Here is a 15,992-nt window from a genome sequence, read left to right on the forward strand (position 1 = left end):
AACAAAAGTATTAAGGCACCAGGGGCCTCCTAGTGTTGCTAAAACACTGCCCCGTGAGCTGTCCAGTGATAAGCTGTTATTCTGATCATTAGTTCTGATTTGTGTACAGGTTCTACTCTTGGGATGAGTTTGATAGGCAGCATGCTACTCAAGAGGAAAAAGATAAGGGGTTTTCTACTCTTCATAAAGAACTTGAGCCTTTTCTTCTTAGAAGAGTCAAGAAAGATGTTGAGAAGTCATTGCCAGCTAAGGTAAACCATGTTTTCATGTTTTTCTGCAGGGCCGGGTTGTTCGAAGCTGGGTTAAGATAACCCAGGGTTAGTGCAAAAAATGAACTCAGATATGAGAGCTTAAAAAGCAAATTCAGTTTCATTCTCTTTGCCTACAATTTGATGATTGGATACGCTAAAAAGAATAGAGAAAATTATCTGAAAGAGTGCTTTTGATTAAAAAGATAAAGAATCCCGGGTTAAAATTTAACCCCAGATTAGTGCTAACCTGCATTCGAACAACTGGACCCAGTGTGCACTTTCAGTTGTCAGTACATTTTGTTGTTTGTCTGTAGTATCCAGTCCTATGTCAATAATGTTGTTTCCTGTTCAATGTGATAATGGTTTCTTTCCATAGTTTACAATTATTTGCTTATATATTATATTGACAAGACGGGTTATTGCTTTTGCAATAACAATGATTATAGTTTTTCAGTGAATATAATTACTACATAACTCATTTTTTTAAAAATTTTATACCAGTATTTTATTATATAAAATACATCTCAAGGGCATACCAGTATTTCATTATATTTTATACCAGTATTTTATTATACACATGTATAACAATACAAGTAATACAGTAATACAGTCTGCTAATATATGGTATTTTTTTACATTTAGGTGGAACAAATTCTTAGAGTGGAAATGTCATCAATTCAGAAACAGTACTATAGGTAAGACAAACATCTCTTCAGAGAGTCCAATTTATTATTATTTCAGACTAAGCTTCCGTCTGTAGTGCCTTCACTAACTGCGCATGGATCCCTTTCTCATCCCAGAATACACTTCCTTCTTCTTTACCCCAAATACCCGTCAGATGTTCATCTCTGTCTCTCATGTGACGACTTCCCCAATCAATCCCAGATCCACCCTTGTACTTCTTAACCCCAGGTAACTGGCAACCTACTTTTACCTCAGGTGTTAAGGAAATCCTAGCTTTTACACATGACTTGTATGCTGGGGACCCTGTGTTTCATAGGTTTGGAGCTTTGGGCTCTGTACAATTTTTCTAATAAGAATGCAGCCTTGAATAAGTCAAAGTTTGAGATTATTCTTATTTTTGTAGATGGATCCTTACGAAAAACTTTGCGGCATTAAACAAAGGGTTAAAAGGAAACCTTAACAGCTTTTTGAACATTGTGATGGAGCTGAAGAAATGCTGTAACCACGCCCAGCTCATTAGGCCCGACAACCAATTAACTACAGACTCACTACAGGTACACTACTTATTAAATCAGCTAGTTGTCACGTGGTGTTTAAAGAGAATCACTTAAAGTATGAAAAAAAAATGAGAGTATACCAAGGCAATGATCATTGCTGGTTTGCATTATTATTATTGCCAGGTTTAGTGGCCTTAGCTCCCATGAGTCTGCTGTAGCTCAGTGGTAGAGCATCTGGACTAGTAACCAGAAGGGTATAGGTTCGACTCATGTCGGGAGCAGGGCAGTCAATAAGGGCCGGTAGCTGGCTAAAACCTCCGGCTAGCTAGCCATCCTTAGCCTGCTACTATAATCTCCTACATCTACCATAACTGCTAATGAAAAATAAGTACCATTGAATAATGATGACAAATGACATTGAACACATATTCAGACAGGTTTAGATCTGTGAAACGTTTGAACCATTCAATGGCATTGTTTCCAGTTTTGTGTTTTGTGCCTTTGGTGCGAGTTCCAAAGCCGCCTACTATTTCTACATCTTTCTCATTAAGCAATAGAAAACGTTTTCCGTGTTTGCATAGCCTGATATAAGCACAAGAGGGGTTCGAGACAGTTATGCAAACCCGAGACGAAGTCGAGGGTTTGCATATCTGTCGAGGATATATCAGCCTATGCAAACACAGGAAAAAATTTTTCTATTGCTTTTATAAAATAACTTTGCTGAGAAAAACACTCAAAAACTCTTTGTTATGGCACTGATTAAAACAGAAATTCTTACCAGTCCCAAAGTCTTGTACACGAAGTCTTACACGCGTAATCAGTCCTTGTTTTGCAAAAAGATGAAATAAAAAAAAAAATGTCAGCTTTAGCGCAAAAAAATTGACACAGCTTGTTTGTAAAGATTTTCCAAGTTTCAGCTGACGAAGGAATGGGTAAATAAAGTAACCTTGTCGAGTTTTGAACTCAAAAACTTTTTCAAATTCGTGCTTACTTGCTTAGTGCGGGAAAAGCAAAACATCTTGATGTCACAACCATGTTTACATACTCTCATGCACACACGCCTCTCGACCAATCAGAGCGCGCCTACTATCTTAGCTGTTTTATAATTGTGGATATTGTTACTAAGTATGATGGTGCAGTAAGTGCAGGTGACCGGAAAAACTGTAGCCCGTGCACTCCCATGTCCTTGATGTGATCTTCTTGTTATCCTTTTCCAACAGACCCTGATCCGAGGAAGTGGGAAACTGTTCCTGCTTGATAAACTACTATGCAGATTAAAGGAAACTGGTCATCGGGTTCTAATCTTCTCACAGATGGTGCGAATGCTTGACATATTAGCAGAGTATCTTCAGCTGCGTCGATTCCTCTTTCAAGTATGTTTTATAGGCCTTTTATAGGCTTTTTGTTTTGTCCTATGCAGCCACCTCACCACCTTTAAAGATACAATCAATTGATTTTCATTTATAATCTAGAGGTTGGATGGATCTATAAGAGGAGACTTGAGGAAGCAAGCTTTGGACCACTTCAATGCTGAAGGCTCTGAGGTAAAACTGAGCCATTATTCTGTTATTTCTCAGTTTTGACTGTTGGTGAAAATGTCTAATAATAACGATGATAATAATAATAATAATAATAATAATAATAATAATAACACATATCTGCAAAGGGTTTGGTATTGAGGTGAAGAAATGATGGTATGAGCATGAACCCGAGGCTGCCACCAAGACTTCGTCTCGGGAAACATCAGGACTCTTGGGAAAACAAAGCTAACTGTTTCCCTCAGGATCTGACATTAAGTGTATAATGTTAACCTTGTAAGCCTGAGATTCCACAATATAATGATGATGACGATGATGATAATGATAATAATAAAAAGTTAAAATATGAGTTACTGAGGTTAGAAAGAGCATCCAAGTTTGCAACATTTCTGGTGATATTGGGTCAAAGTATTGTGCTGATATTGGTTTCATTATTTTCTAATTCAAGGACTTCTGTTTCCTGTTGTCTACTCGTGCTGGTGGCCTGGGTATCAATCTTGCTACAGCTGATACTGTGATCATTTTTGACTCAGACTGGAATCCCCAGAATGACTTGCAAGCTCAGGCACGCGCTCACAGAATTGGACAAAGAAATCAGGTTGGTTGGATAAGTCATCATGTAATGCATAACTGCCTTTGTTGCTTATTAGTTTGACTTATATGTAGGAAATGTAATTAGTTATTGAAGCTCACTTGTATGTTTTCTATATCATGGCCTGTTAGATTGTCAGTGATTTCATGAACTGAAGCACTATCATAAACTGAGTAGCCCATCTTCTTAAAAAACACTATCATGAGTTAATTGACTGCAGAAATCAGTAACATAATTTAGTATTCACACATATTATGAAAAGTACTTCTATCGCTTTTCTCTCACATTATGGTTTTCAAGCTGATCTGATCAAGTGAAATTATTATCGCAATAATTGTAATATAAACTGTAATATTAATTTCACTTGATCAGATATTGATGTTATTTCAATAAATCAGTAAAGCAGGTTATTAATTAGACAATGATGCATTTAACTAATTAATTTATGAATCCTGCTCATCAGAATTTTCCTGGCTAGCTAAAAGGTCTCTCAGGCTAGTACTTGCTAGCTACAGCTTCTCAAAGGGCAAGCTTTAAAACTGACTTTCTCTGCACCCCATGGTGTATTGACTGGTTGGTGTGAAATGAGGACAGAGCTGTTTCTGAAGAATGCTTATGCGTAAGAACAGTACCTTGATGTAAAATTATGAAATTCTCCATTACTGTAATCAATGAAGGAGGTTACGTTTCTGGTTATTTTTTGTAGGTCAATATTTATAGATTTGTCTCTAAAGGAAGCATTGAAGAGGACATTCTAGAACGTGCAAAGCGCAAGATGGTTCTGGATCATCTCATTATCCAGAGAATGGACACAACTGGTCGTAAGGTGCTGTCCAAGGCCTCCTCATCTTCATCGTAAGCATGATTATAATAATAAAAACTTCTTTTATTGTTATGTGGTGGTGTTTATTTTAGTCATATTCAGACAACTCTTTTTTCAATAGACACCTCAAGAAGGTGAAGCCGCACAAGGCCCATTTCTCCATTTTTAATGTTTTGCACATTTTCCACATATCACTGTTATTTGTCCCACTAATCTTCTGAACTGGGTGTCTCAATAACAAGCTGTAACACTGTATTTCACAGGAGTAATCCTTTCAACAAAGATGAACTTGCAGCTATCTTGAAATTTGGAGCAGAAGAGCTGTTTAAAGAAGGAGATGGAGAAGACACTCAGCTGCAGGTGTGCATCATTTAACTTTCTACAGAAATGATTCCAATTTAGGTTTGACAATTTTTTTAATAGTGGAACATAGATTTCACAGAAGTGCCAAGTCACTGATTGGTTATTAGCTGGGATTGGTGAAGAGGAGGCAGGCAAAAAATGAAACAATATAAATCAGATTTCTCTGGAAGCTCTCTTCAGGAACCTTCTGAAAAATAATTACCAGTCCTTTGCAAGTCAACAATTTGTATGAATCTGCTTTCATTTTCTGTTCAGGTAAAATGTTAGTCTCAGTTTAAAATGAATTATCTGTAGATGGCTGGAAGAGAAAAATAATGAGTGGAAGACAAAATTTGGTGTGCAACTCATCAAAACACTGCATTTACATCTTGTCACATATTATCCATCATAGACAAGTATCAGTTTTAGATGGATGATTCCATCTCTGTCATAAATTTAGGCCATGATTCCAGTGTTGGTACTTAGAGTTTACGTTGTCTGATTTCCAGGAAATGGATATTGATGACATCTTGCGAGCTGCTGAAACCAGAGATTCTGACGATCATCCACACACCATTGGTGAAGAACTTTTATCTCAGTTCAAGGTAAATTAAAGTTACGCCATAAAAATGTTTATTAAACATTTTACTCACTATCTGTCTTCTCATTGGCTAAGAGCCTACACTTGTCTAAAGTTATATTTTTGAAAATGGCACGACCAATCTGTAGGCGCAGTGCATGATTTCCAAGAGCAATGTCAAATGGTGTTTCCTAGGATGGTGTGTTTGTTGTTGTTCAAAACAACAGGTGTGGAATAAAACCGTTATTAGATTCGGGTAATAATCAGCCTTGACCTTTGACGTTGGTTGATAATTCTTACCTCGACCTTGATTTTTCTGGATATCTCAAAAACCTCAACCAATAATAATTACAATTATTGTTTATTAAATAGAACTGAGATCGTTGATACAAAACTTCTGTAGCTGTAGTTTTACAGCCCGGAAAGAAAAAAGTTTTAGATAGATTACTGCTGTTTTGAATAAAAAAAGAATGAGAATTCATTTTGTTGTACAGGTTGCTAGTATTACATTGGATGCAGATGAAGATGAAGTAGCTGTCGTGAATCAAGACAACAAACCTTTGAATGAAGAGAAAGCTTGGTCAGACATAATTCCTGAATCAGAGAGGAGAAAGCTTGAGGAAGAGGAAGAACAGAAAAAACAACTGGAATTGTATTTGCCAAAACGAAACAGAAAAACTGTTAAAAAGGTATTACCTATATCTGCTGTGATGTAATTTGAGCTTGGAAAAGTTAGGATAAACTTTCAACATCACTGAATGTCCAGGAGAAGAACTAATATGCCTGAAAGATATTTAGTGTTAATCCATCCAGGGGATTTTGTTTTTCCAGCATAGGTCAAGAGGGGCTGTTCTTCCAACTTTTCATGTGTAAAACTGATTAGGAGAATTTGTTGAATAAACAAGGCCTTTTTTTTTTTACTCTCCACAACCTTTAAGTTTGGATAAATGGTGTTGTTTTATAGACAAAATATTACATGCCAACCACCAGTAGCTATAAGAGGATGCTTTGTGCCTCAACTCAAAAGTACTTTTTCCCGTCATTCCCCTGATTAATTCTGTTATTATCATATAGAACTGAATTAAGGGTTGCCCTTGAAGCTAAAAACATAATGACAAGGAAATGAACTAGAGTTACCTTTTGAAAAGATTCTTTTCCTGCGTTGGGAAAAGTTTTGTTTACAATTATGAACAAAAATTTGTATTTCTCAGAACAAAGATACTTTAAACCAAAATATTTCAACATTATCTACAGCTGTAAACCTCTTGATCAAAATGTTGAAGTATTGTTGAGATAATGTAGAAATATTTGGCTTAAACTGTCTTTGCTCTGAATACAAAAATTTTCTTTATAAAGTAGAGTTACAGTATTCTAATTCCTGTGTTAGAGTGAATGACGTGGAAATTTGAGCCTGTGTATGTGCATGCTGTTATCATACCATACTTTGTTCAACAGGCAGTTTGACATGAAAATAAATTATTGCAGTTTATCTTTTATTAATTTGGCTGAGAATGAGAAAGAAATTTGCCAAAGGAAGGTAATTTACAAGAGAACACTTGGTCTCCTGTTAGCTACATGAAATTAAACCCTACCCTCAGAAAACTAAGTCAGCCCAGTCCAATCTAAAGAGTAAGGTGACATGAGGAATATTTTATACATTTTATCAACAGATGAACTATGGCAAACCCGCTAATAGTGACAGTGAACAGGAAGGAAGGTCTAAAAAAGCAAGAGGTCGGAAGAAGAAATCAGAATCCGAAAGTGATGATGATTCTGGTGGTGAAGGGAAAGAAACAAAGAGGAAGCGAGGGAGGCCACGGACTATCAAGAGGGAAGATGTTGAAGGCTTCAATGATGCTGAAATAAGAAGGTTTGAACTAAATGGTTTTGGTTTATTGCTTTTTTGGGGGGGTGGGGGGGCGGGGGGCGTTCACTAACCTATGACCTACTACTGTAAGTGTGTTCAAAATATACAAGTAACAAGTTTTGTTAGTAGTGAGGATGTGAACAGCAAGTAGGGACTGGGTCCATTTAACTGCTTCTACACCCTCCCTCCCTCGCCCTCCCCCAAAAATTTAAAAAAAAAAAAGAACTATAAGGGAGAAGAAAGTGAAGGCTTTTGACAAATTTTCTTTCCTTTAGGATTAAACGTAGAGAAAGAGAGTGCCTTGCCTTGTCGTGCCTCCAGCTCACAACATGCTACATGCTGGCAAACGTCTAATTTTTTCCCTCTAGTGCTCTATTAGATTTCTTTGGTTCGATAGAAAAATATTTACTTTTGTTTGATTCCATCCTCTAGATTTGTGAAAAGTTACAAGAAGTTTGGAAGGCCCAGAACAAGGTAATTTTAAAACAGCCTACTGGATTTTTGCTTATTCGTTTGTTAGTTTTCACTTGTACATAAATCACTTGCTCTAGGTGAGACATGAGTTTAAATCCTTCTTAAACCTTTTACTCTCGCGAGTGTGAAAAATCAAATAGTAGCTTGTAAAATAAGGGAGAAGAGGTTTAATTTGCATGGTCACACCATAAGATTTTGGCCACCGGCTCAAAAGTTAGATCCCGTTGTATAATGAATCAAAACAAGTGAAAGTACTGCTGAAGGAGATTTTTTGATTTTTGAATGGTCAAATCACAGGAAATCCTCCACGGGCTCAAACGTTAGAGCCTTGTGCGTAATGAGTAGTACCCTGTTAGTCTTTGTATGTAGTATCATGAGATTTCATTTGCAGATTAAAAACTAGAAGCTGTTTACGCAGCGCACGTATAAGTACCACCTTTTGAAAGTGGGGGCGAATGAAGTTTCTTTTGAATACTTACACCACAGTAATAATCATCCGCACATTCAAATGTTTGAACTACATGACACATCTCCCTAGTTTAATGGAAGGATTTTCGCATAATTTGTGTCCCTACATAGACTTGAATCAATTGCTACTGATGCTGAATTAGATGATAAATCGACTGAGGATCTTACGAGACTGGCAGATATTCTTCACAACAGCTGTATTAAAGCTGTGGCAGAATACGAGGATAAACTGAAGGAAGATCCTAACTTTGATGGTAGGTTCTACTCAAACTGTGGTCTAACTTTCTATCATTACGTGTAGTATGCTTACACTCAAGTCAACTCAGTTCCTCGCACATCTCCTCTCCTTAATTTTTCATTCAACAACTAGCCAGGCACGTTGTGTCTTACGTTTTCTGTTTGGGGGTGTTGCGCACTTTATTTTTATCTTCTTTCCTTGTTGTTGTTGTTGTTGTTGTTGTTGTTTGTTTGTTTGTTTGTCTGTTTCAGTGCACTTCATAAACAGAGGAGGGGAATTGTGGGTTTGTCATATAAGAAGGCTTTGTTACCATTTTTGTATGGAGAGCGGGTTTGAGAACCTGGGACCCGTTTCTCGAAAGGCCTGGTAATTTTTCGGGCCCGAAGGCAAATTTTAAAATTTAAACCTGTTGAATAGTAGCACAGTTCCTTGCCCACAAACCAGTCAATTTTCCTTTGTCAGCTGATAGTTGCATTGTATTTTTCTCCAAATTATTGAAAGTTTGCTCTTGAATGCAAACACAACAAATACAAAACAGCTTTTCGGGCCTGAAAAGTTACCGGAACTTTCGAGAAACTCCCTGTTTATTTCCTCGAAAATGGCCAATCCATCTCCTGTACCACGATTTTGGATTGGTAGCGTTTTCAAAAAGTATCAAAACTCATGTAGAGAACGAAATTTTCTGCTGAAGTGGGAAATATAATGAGTTTCCTTGGATCCAATTTGCTTTGATGGAAGGAAAGATGTTCTACAATTACAGTACGTTCTGGAAGGAAATGAACATGCAGCGAAGAATGGTTCGTTCTACAAGGGTTCCAAAGGGCTATAAGCACAATTTATTAATACCCTACCAATAAGTTCCTTTAATACATGTATTTTGATAGTCAATTGCCTTTTACTACAGAGCAAGCAAAAGTTTAGGAGGGCAACCCAAACTTGAATTACCATTGCTTAATGGGACAGTTAACAGTCGAAATTAATTTCTAACCCTGTTTTGATTCAGGTAAAAAGCGTGGTGCTACTGTGCGACTCAGCAATGTAACTGTTAATGCACCATCAGTGTTAAAACATGAGGAAGAATTGGAATCACTAACAGCCATCATGCCCGCAGACTTTGACGAGAGAAGAAAGTGAGTGCAAACTGGGATAATAGATATTTATTTAACGGCTATTACACGAACGCTCAAATTACAGACAAGGAAAATTGTTGAGGAATATCTCTACCAGAAGAGGACTTAATTGCCGCTTTTCTCATACTGTTCCTTAGCCTGCGAAGCGCAGACGTATTTCCGGTCGTCGCCTCTCTCCCTCCGAAAATAGTTTTCGGAGGGAGAGAAGCGACGACCGGAAATACGTCTGCGCTTCGCAGGCTTGCTGTTCCTTAGGAAAACGTCTGAGTTATTTTTCTCAGATTTGACATTCCTGGGTACGACGTGATGTCATAGATTATGTTATGTGGGCGGGAAACAGTAAACATTAGAGAGCTTTAGAAGCACGTTTACGGCAAACGTGAAATTGTGCCACGTGACCAAGTTTTCTGTTTACTTGTGGTTTGCTTTTCATTATTTCCATCACGGAATAAGGTGTTTCTTGTTACCTTCATCTATCAGATTTGTTTTGGACAAGCCGTTATCTGTTCATTTTCCAATTCGATAAAAATTCTCAACTTGCATCTTTCCTTTGCAGTTTCCGTAAACGTGACTTTGAACCTCTCTAATGTTACTTGCCACGTGGCCTCGAAGTAGCCAATTTGAGTTAGCCTGTACACAGACGTTGTTTTATTTTCCTTCTCGTTCTTTTCAAAAACATCGGCGAGCGAAGCGAGCACACGAGAACGAGCGCGGAGCGTCTTTTGTCTTCTTCTCCATCGCTACCCCCTTACGCTGGCGGTCAATAAATCCCCTGCGGTTTATATTTTATCACCCACGCTCGACGAACTTTGAAGAGAAAATGGAGAGTCTGTGAAGAGGCTAAATTTGAGTGCACAGGGAAAACTGTTAACTGTGCTACAGAGTTATTTGTTGCTTTTTCTAACATCGTGTTTCTTTCAGATTCCGCCTGATGGCACCTGCTAAGAGTGTTCATTGGGGTGTAACATGGGACGTGCCAGATGATTCCATGTTACTTGTAGGCATCTTCGAGTATGGACTGGGCAGCTGGGAAGCTATTAAAGCTGATGAAAGTTTGTCGCTTACTTCTAAGGTAACAGAATAAAAAGTATACTTAGATTAGTTTGGAATAGGAGAAGACTGAGTTCGAATAGTGGCGTTGTAAAGGGGCGCGGTCTGTATCATTATGATATAGGTTTCTCGGAGTTGACTTGTTTTCCAGTCGACATGAAAACGGTCGTTGCATACTTGCATTAGTTCCAGATTTCCACGTTATTAGCTTACGTTTTGTGTGCTAGAAAGTGTAGGGTAAGGGTCTTACAATAAACGAAAAAGCAGACTTAAGAAGCAAAAGATTTACTGCGGGATGAGCGCTTTTCGGAGGTTTCTTAACAGTTCCGAGAAGAACACAACATCTAAATCGAGAGACCGTTTGGTTTGAAGGCAACACATCACAGAACAGAACACAAACTCAGAAACCTGATATAGATATCCATGGCAATTTATCTCAGGAAGGGGCAGACACATTGACGGTTTTATCCTTCCCGAAGTAAAGGCATTTTTTCCGCGAGAATAAGGTGCGATGTATTGAGACTGTTCTTTTGTTTTTTTAGATCCTTCCTCCTGGAAACTTGAAACCGCAAGACAAACATCTTCAGACGAGGGTAGAATATCTGATCAAACTGTTGAAACAAGCTGCTTTAGAAGACAAGGCTGAACAACTAAGAAAGGTAATATATCTTCCTCTTGGCTATGGCCTCTCTTCACTACACTGCTAGCACTCTTTTTTTCCCCTCAAAAACGCATGATGCCGGCAACGATGTCGCGAGGCGTGAGAAACGAGGGTGCGACAGCGTCACATATATGAATCCAACCGGCACTTACTCTGAAGGAAAATTAATCGGCCTTTAAAGAAAGGATATAATTTTGTTAATAGGCAGGGGCACCCAACGGGAATATAGTTCAAAACCACTTAAACATAGCATTTTTAAACGTATTTTAGTATTTAAACGGTAGATAAAGGCATATTTTTATCCCCTAAAAATTTTTCATCTGTTCGGATTTCCTAGCTGAAAGTCTAGTGATCCGAAAATTATAGGGGATCAAAACTTACCTTTTCGAAAATTTCAGCCAGAAAATAGGCTCCCGAAAATTCTAGGTGACCTTTTTAGGGTAAAAATCCGTTAAAAATAGGCAATTATACCATTTTTTAGATGTTCGAAAATCCTAGGAGAGGCAGGCAAGCAAGAAGTTTTACAACAAACGTTTCGAAAATTCTAGATCTCCAATCGTCTTCCGAACAGATATTTTTCCGAAAATTGTCGTTGGGTGCCCCTGAATAGGGAGGAGACGAAGATGCGCCACGCAACCATGGTATCAAAATTTCCGTGGATCTCAACAAACTATGACAGAAAAAAAAAGACAAAAAAACTGACACGTATGAATTTCTTGTGCATTGCACTCAGGGACAAAACGATAGCCCGTACTTTTCTTCCATCGTTCGACACTGCAAATGACCGTCTCTGTCAAGAAAAATTGTTGAGGTCCAGAATTTTTGAAACTATGGTAACATGACGTCACACTTCTCCTCTCTATAGTGACCTGGACGAATTGTTCAATAGACGACTACACTGGATGACCAACTGTGCCAATAGCCTGCGAGCGGGCTCACCTGTGCGAATTCGGGGAAAATTTTGGCGGTGGAGCAGCCATACGTTAATGACAAACCAATTTCGTTATCCAGGCCAACCAATTATTTATTCATTTTTTTTTCCTCAGTCATCTCAGATGATCAAGTCAAAAATACGCCAACTGAAAAGAAAAGAAACCAAAAAAGGAAAGTCACACTCCGATGTGGAATCTCTTAGTAACAGTGCTGTTCCCTCGCCAATGGGGGTGGTGTCCCCCCCTGACCATTCAGCAGAAACTAAAGATGATGGAGTCACTGCTGATGTAAATCAGGAGGGGCAAGTGGCACCAGAAGGAAAAAAGAAAAGAAAAATGACCAAAAAGAAAGAAAACGGCAAAGTTGAAGGAGAAAAGGTCAGTTTTCTTTACTTATTTTAGTACTTGTATCTTAAGTCTATGTTCTTGCCAAAGATTATATATAATTAAAAATAGAGCAGAAAGAAAAAAAATAATATTAATATCCCTGCTAATAGAGGAAAGCTAGCTTGTTTTCTTTCCCTAAACAACCTTTTGAACCTGATACTGCATAGCTGTTAAACACACGCATAATTTCCGATCTTACTTGCTGTTATTTTAGATGCAACTACGTTAATTTATTCAGAAATCTTTAACCTTTATCTACACTAATCCATCCTCCTTGAGGAAATCCCCTCGATAATTTTTTTTATCTTGAATCCACGCAGAAATGGTTAAAACGGATTAGAAAGGAGCTTTCTGCACTGCTATTATTCCCTTTGATTATATTCTTTGAATAAAAGTTATGGTGATGTTACAAGAGATGATTTACAACGACGATTTTTGTGGCAGCTCTGTTGGAACAATGTTGTAACAGTTCGAAACAATGTTGCAACAATATTTAAGGCTGTGTTGCGCTGAAAATCGTCGTTGCCAATCGCCTTATGTAGGTTTCCCCTTAATGTTAGTGTGCACCTCTTTTTTCCAACGCAACACCGGATTATTTTGTTGCATCGGATCTTGAAGCCATCTGGAGCCTATCAGTCTTCGTTAAGGGTAGTGACTCGTCGGACTTCAAAGGACTTTGCTCGGACACTAAGCTTGTGACGGAGTACCAAAAAAAGTACCAAATATTCTTTAATTCTGAAATTCAGAAAGAGTCCACTGCCCTTTGTTTTTGACACGAGCTGCACATGATATTCAGCAACTTCTCGATAATTTATTTAACAGCCGCATTTGGCAAACAAACGCGCCAGTGTAGCTTTGGTTTAGTCAATGTGTGTTTTAGCTTCTAAACGCTGCTTTCTGTTTGTTTGCTTGTTCTGTCCAAGAGAATTTCTAAAACTTGATACCCATTGGATCAAAAAGAAAATCTGCGTTGTCCTCTTTTTCAGCCAAAACGTCAAAAGAAGGAGAAGAAGGAAGTACCTAAAGACAAGAAGCAGGATGTAAAAGAAGTTGCTGTAGATCATGAAGAACCAGCGTCACCTGTGAAAACAGCAGAGGAGGCTGGTAAACCCCAAGGCTCGTATGCGCTGGCAGATATGGACAAAACAACATTTGATGAGGTACGACCCGAGGCTTTTTTTTTCGTTTTATGTTTTCATATGGTCAGGTGGTAGCCGCACACATGATGTACAAACGCGGTTGATTAGCACAGAGGGGTTTTTGGAGGAGGGGGGGGGGACTTTCAACTCTGTATATCTCACGGAGTACTAACAGTGGGCACATTTTCCCATGTACACACGTAAAAAGTGACAGTTAAAATTTATAACAAAATTTGCTGGTAGACGGGGGCTATACTCCCAAAATGTAGGGAAAAAGGGATAGGGAAATAGATATTGTCCCGTCAACTTTAGTTCTTTATGACAGTAACAATCTTTCCTCAAAATATTTGTATAAATGTTAGTGAAGTTAAGTCTACTACATTCTATGTTCTGAAGCGCCACAGGATTTTAAGGATTTTTTTGCTAAAAAATCAAATCATTTATTTATTTTTTCACGTTGTAGTGCAAGGAGAAGATGCGTCCAGTGAAACGAGCACTAAAAATGCTGGAGAGTCCTGAAGGAAACACAAAAGAAGAAGATCAAGTACAACAAACAAGACAGGTACATGATTTATTGTTGGTTTTCAGATGACGTCACTAAAATTCAAACTACAAAACTGTCGATCCTTCAGAGATTTTACTTTCATGATGTATCAGAGCAGATAAAAACTAATATTCATACAAATTTTTGCTTCGACAGGGTTCTTGGTTTTGTGGTAGGGTACTCTCGAATTTCTAAGCTTTTGCGTGACGCGGCATTTACATGACGACCGAGAGCCGTCATGTAGGTTTAAAAATTGACTTGTGTCGGCCAATTTTGCTATCTGAACAGTTCATGTATTAGAAAAAGTATAACTTTAATGTTTATGAGTTTCTCGAGAGATAAATTTACGCTTTTGTAGCAAAACTCGGTGACAGATGTTTCTGTTGGTTTCCGTACGCCATGTTGGTGCCCATCCGAATGGGCACCATCATGGCGTCTTCATACAGATTTCTATAAATTTGGGTAAAACATTCCTCCGGATATCTCGTATATGAAATATTGCTCTGACCTGAATCTTGGCGAGGGTCTTTGCATATTTACCTCCTTTCATTTTCGAGATTCTGGATTTAATTTATTGAACGGTTTTGATTTTTATTTCAAGTTTTATTTTGAGTGGCGTGTCACTGAAAACCAGCAATAGGGTTATAACTTTATTCTCCTGCGGGGGAGTGTATCCGAAATTAAGAACTAATTAAGAACCTCCTCCCCTCTCCCTTTCGCTACTATAACACCGAACATATGCGTTATTGACCACGCGTGATTTTGGCCAATATCTTTTTTTGAGTTTTTGTTGAAAGAGACGGAGTCGATGTGTACACAAAAGCAAAAAACTAGGCCAATATCCAGTCACCTCGACTGAATATTACGCTTCGTCGATTAAGTACTCATTTGCAACTTTATAAACGAGAAAAAAACTATGTCGAGTCAACTTTCGCAAAGACTTCTAGAACTGTTACTGGGGACGTGGAAAAAATTAGTCAATAGCTGACTGGTGCGTCCCCAGAAACCATGCCAGAGACAATTTGCGGAACGCATGTTGGCTTCAGTTATCTTCACGTTTCTAAAGTGACGAATTATTAGGTCAAGGGAAAAGTCGCAGAAAAAAATAAATTGATAGGCGATCATGCCCGCTCAAGAAGCCAATCAGAGCACAAGATTCGCTCCTCTTTCCCGCCCGCGAAACCAACCATTTGAAATACAAAAAAGAGCGAAAACAAGAACACTTATTCACTCTTTCAGCTTACTGCGTTTGTCGTTTGTGATTTCAGTGTTTACTAAAGATTGGAGATCATATCATGGACACCACATCTCATCACAAAGACGACGACACCAAAGCCCTTTGGAGAAAGTAAGAATGTTCTTTAATTTTGCATGATTTCGGTGTGATTGAAAAGGTGTGCATTTATTTGCGAAAATCGGGCCGGAAATAATCACTTCTGATTGCTGAAATATTGCCAAAGCTGAGATCCTAATGAGGACACTGTCGTCTGTTGCCGTAGGCTTCAACTGACGGTGTTAAGAGCTTGTATTCCTGTTGCTGTTAATTTCCTTTTAATGCGTTTTTATTCTTTTACATGCAGTAATCTTTGGACGTTCGTGTCAAAGTTCACTTCATTCGAAGCTAAGAAGCTCTTCAAGCTGTACAAGCACGCTGCTAAGAAGAGAGAAGAGACAAAAGCCCAGGAGGTACTGCGATTTATCTCCTAACTTTGTGGAGTGTGTTTTACGTGTTTAATGGTCAGCTTGCTGCTTTGATTGTTTCATTTGTTTTTGAATCTCTTTAAGTGTCATGGAA

At 38.2% G+C, this 15,992-nt stretch overlaps 1 protein-coding gene across 2 annotated transcripts in view; it reads left to right on the top strand.

Annotated features, from left to right (window-relative positions):
* The window catches only part of LOC140938585 (chromodomain-helicase-DNA-binding protein 1-like), a 36,410-nt gene that overhangs the window by 17,372 nt on the left and 3,046 nt on the right, over nt 1-15,992 (top strand). For both annotated transcript variants that reach the window (XM_073388079.1, XM_073388078.1), the window contains 21 exons: nt 110-251; nt 894-946; nt 1,339-1,489; nt 2,653-2,805; nt 2,905-2,976; nt 3,419-3,568; nt 4,269-4,417; nt 4,649-4,745; nt 5,237-5,332; nt 5,802-5,996; nt 6,978-7,177; nt 7,607-7,648; nt 8,228-8,370; nt 9,358-9,484; nt 10,406-10,556; nt 11,077-11,193; nt 12,242-12,505; nt 13,501-13,674; nt 14,117-14,215; nt 15,466-15,545; nt 15,778-15,883. In XM_073388079.1, coding sequence (XP_073244180.1) covers nt 110-251; nt 894-946; nt 1,339-1,489; nt 2,653-2,805; nt 2,905-2,976; nt 3,419-3,568; nt 4,269-4,417; nt 4,649-4,745; nt 5,237-5,332; nt 5,802-5,996; nt 6,978-7,177; nt 7,607-7,648; nt 8,228-8,370; nt 9,358-9,484; nt 10,406-10,556; nt 11,077-11,193; nt 12,242-12,505; nt 13,501-13,674; nt 14,117-14,215; nt 15,466-15,545; nt 15,778-15,883 — 2,761 coding nt within the window. The remainder of the gene's footprint in view (nt 1-109; nt 252-893; nt 947-1,338; nt 1,490-2,652; nt 2,806-2,904; nt 2,977-3,418; nt 3,569-4,268; nt 4,418-4,648; nt 4,746-5,236; nt 5,333-5,801; nt 5,997-6,977; nt 7,178-7,606; nt 7,649-8,227; nt 8,371-9,357; nt 9,485-10,405; nt 10,557-11,076; nt 11,194-12,241; nt 12,506-13,500; nt 13,675-14,116; nt 14,216-15,465; nt 15,546-15,777; nt 15,884-15,992) is intronic.

Source organism: Porites lutea, chromosome 5 (assembly GCF_958299795.1).
Source record: "Porites lutea chromosome 5, jaPorLute2.1, whole genome shotgun sequence".
Lineage (NCBI taxonomy): Eukaryota > Metazoa > Cnidaria > Anthozoa > Scleractinia > Poritidae > Porites > Porites lutea.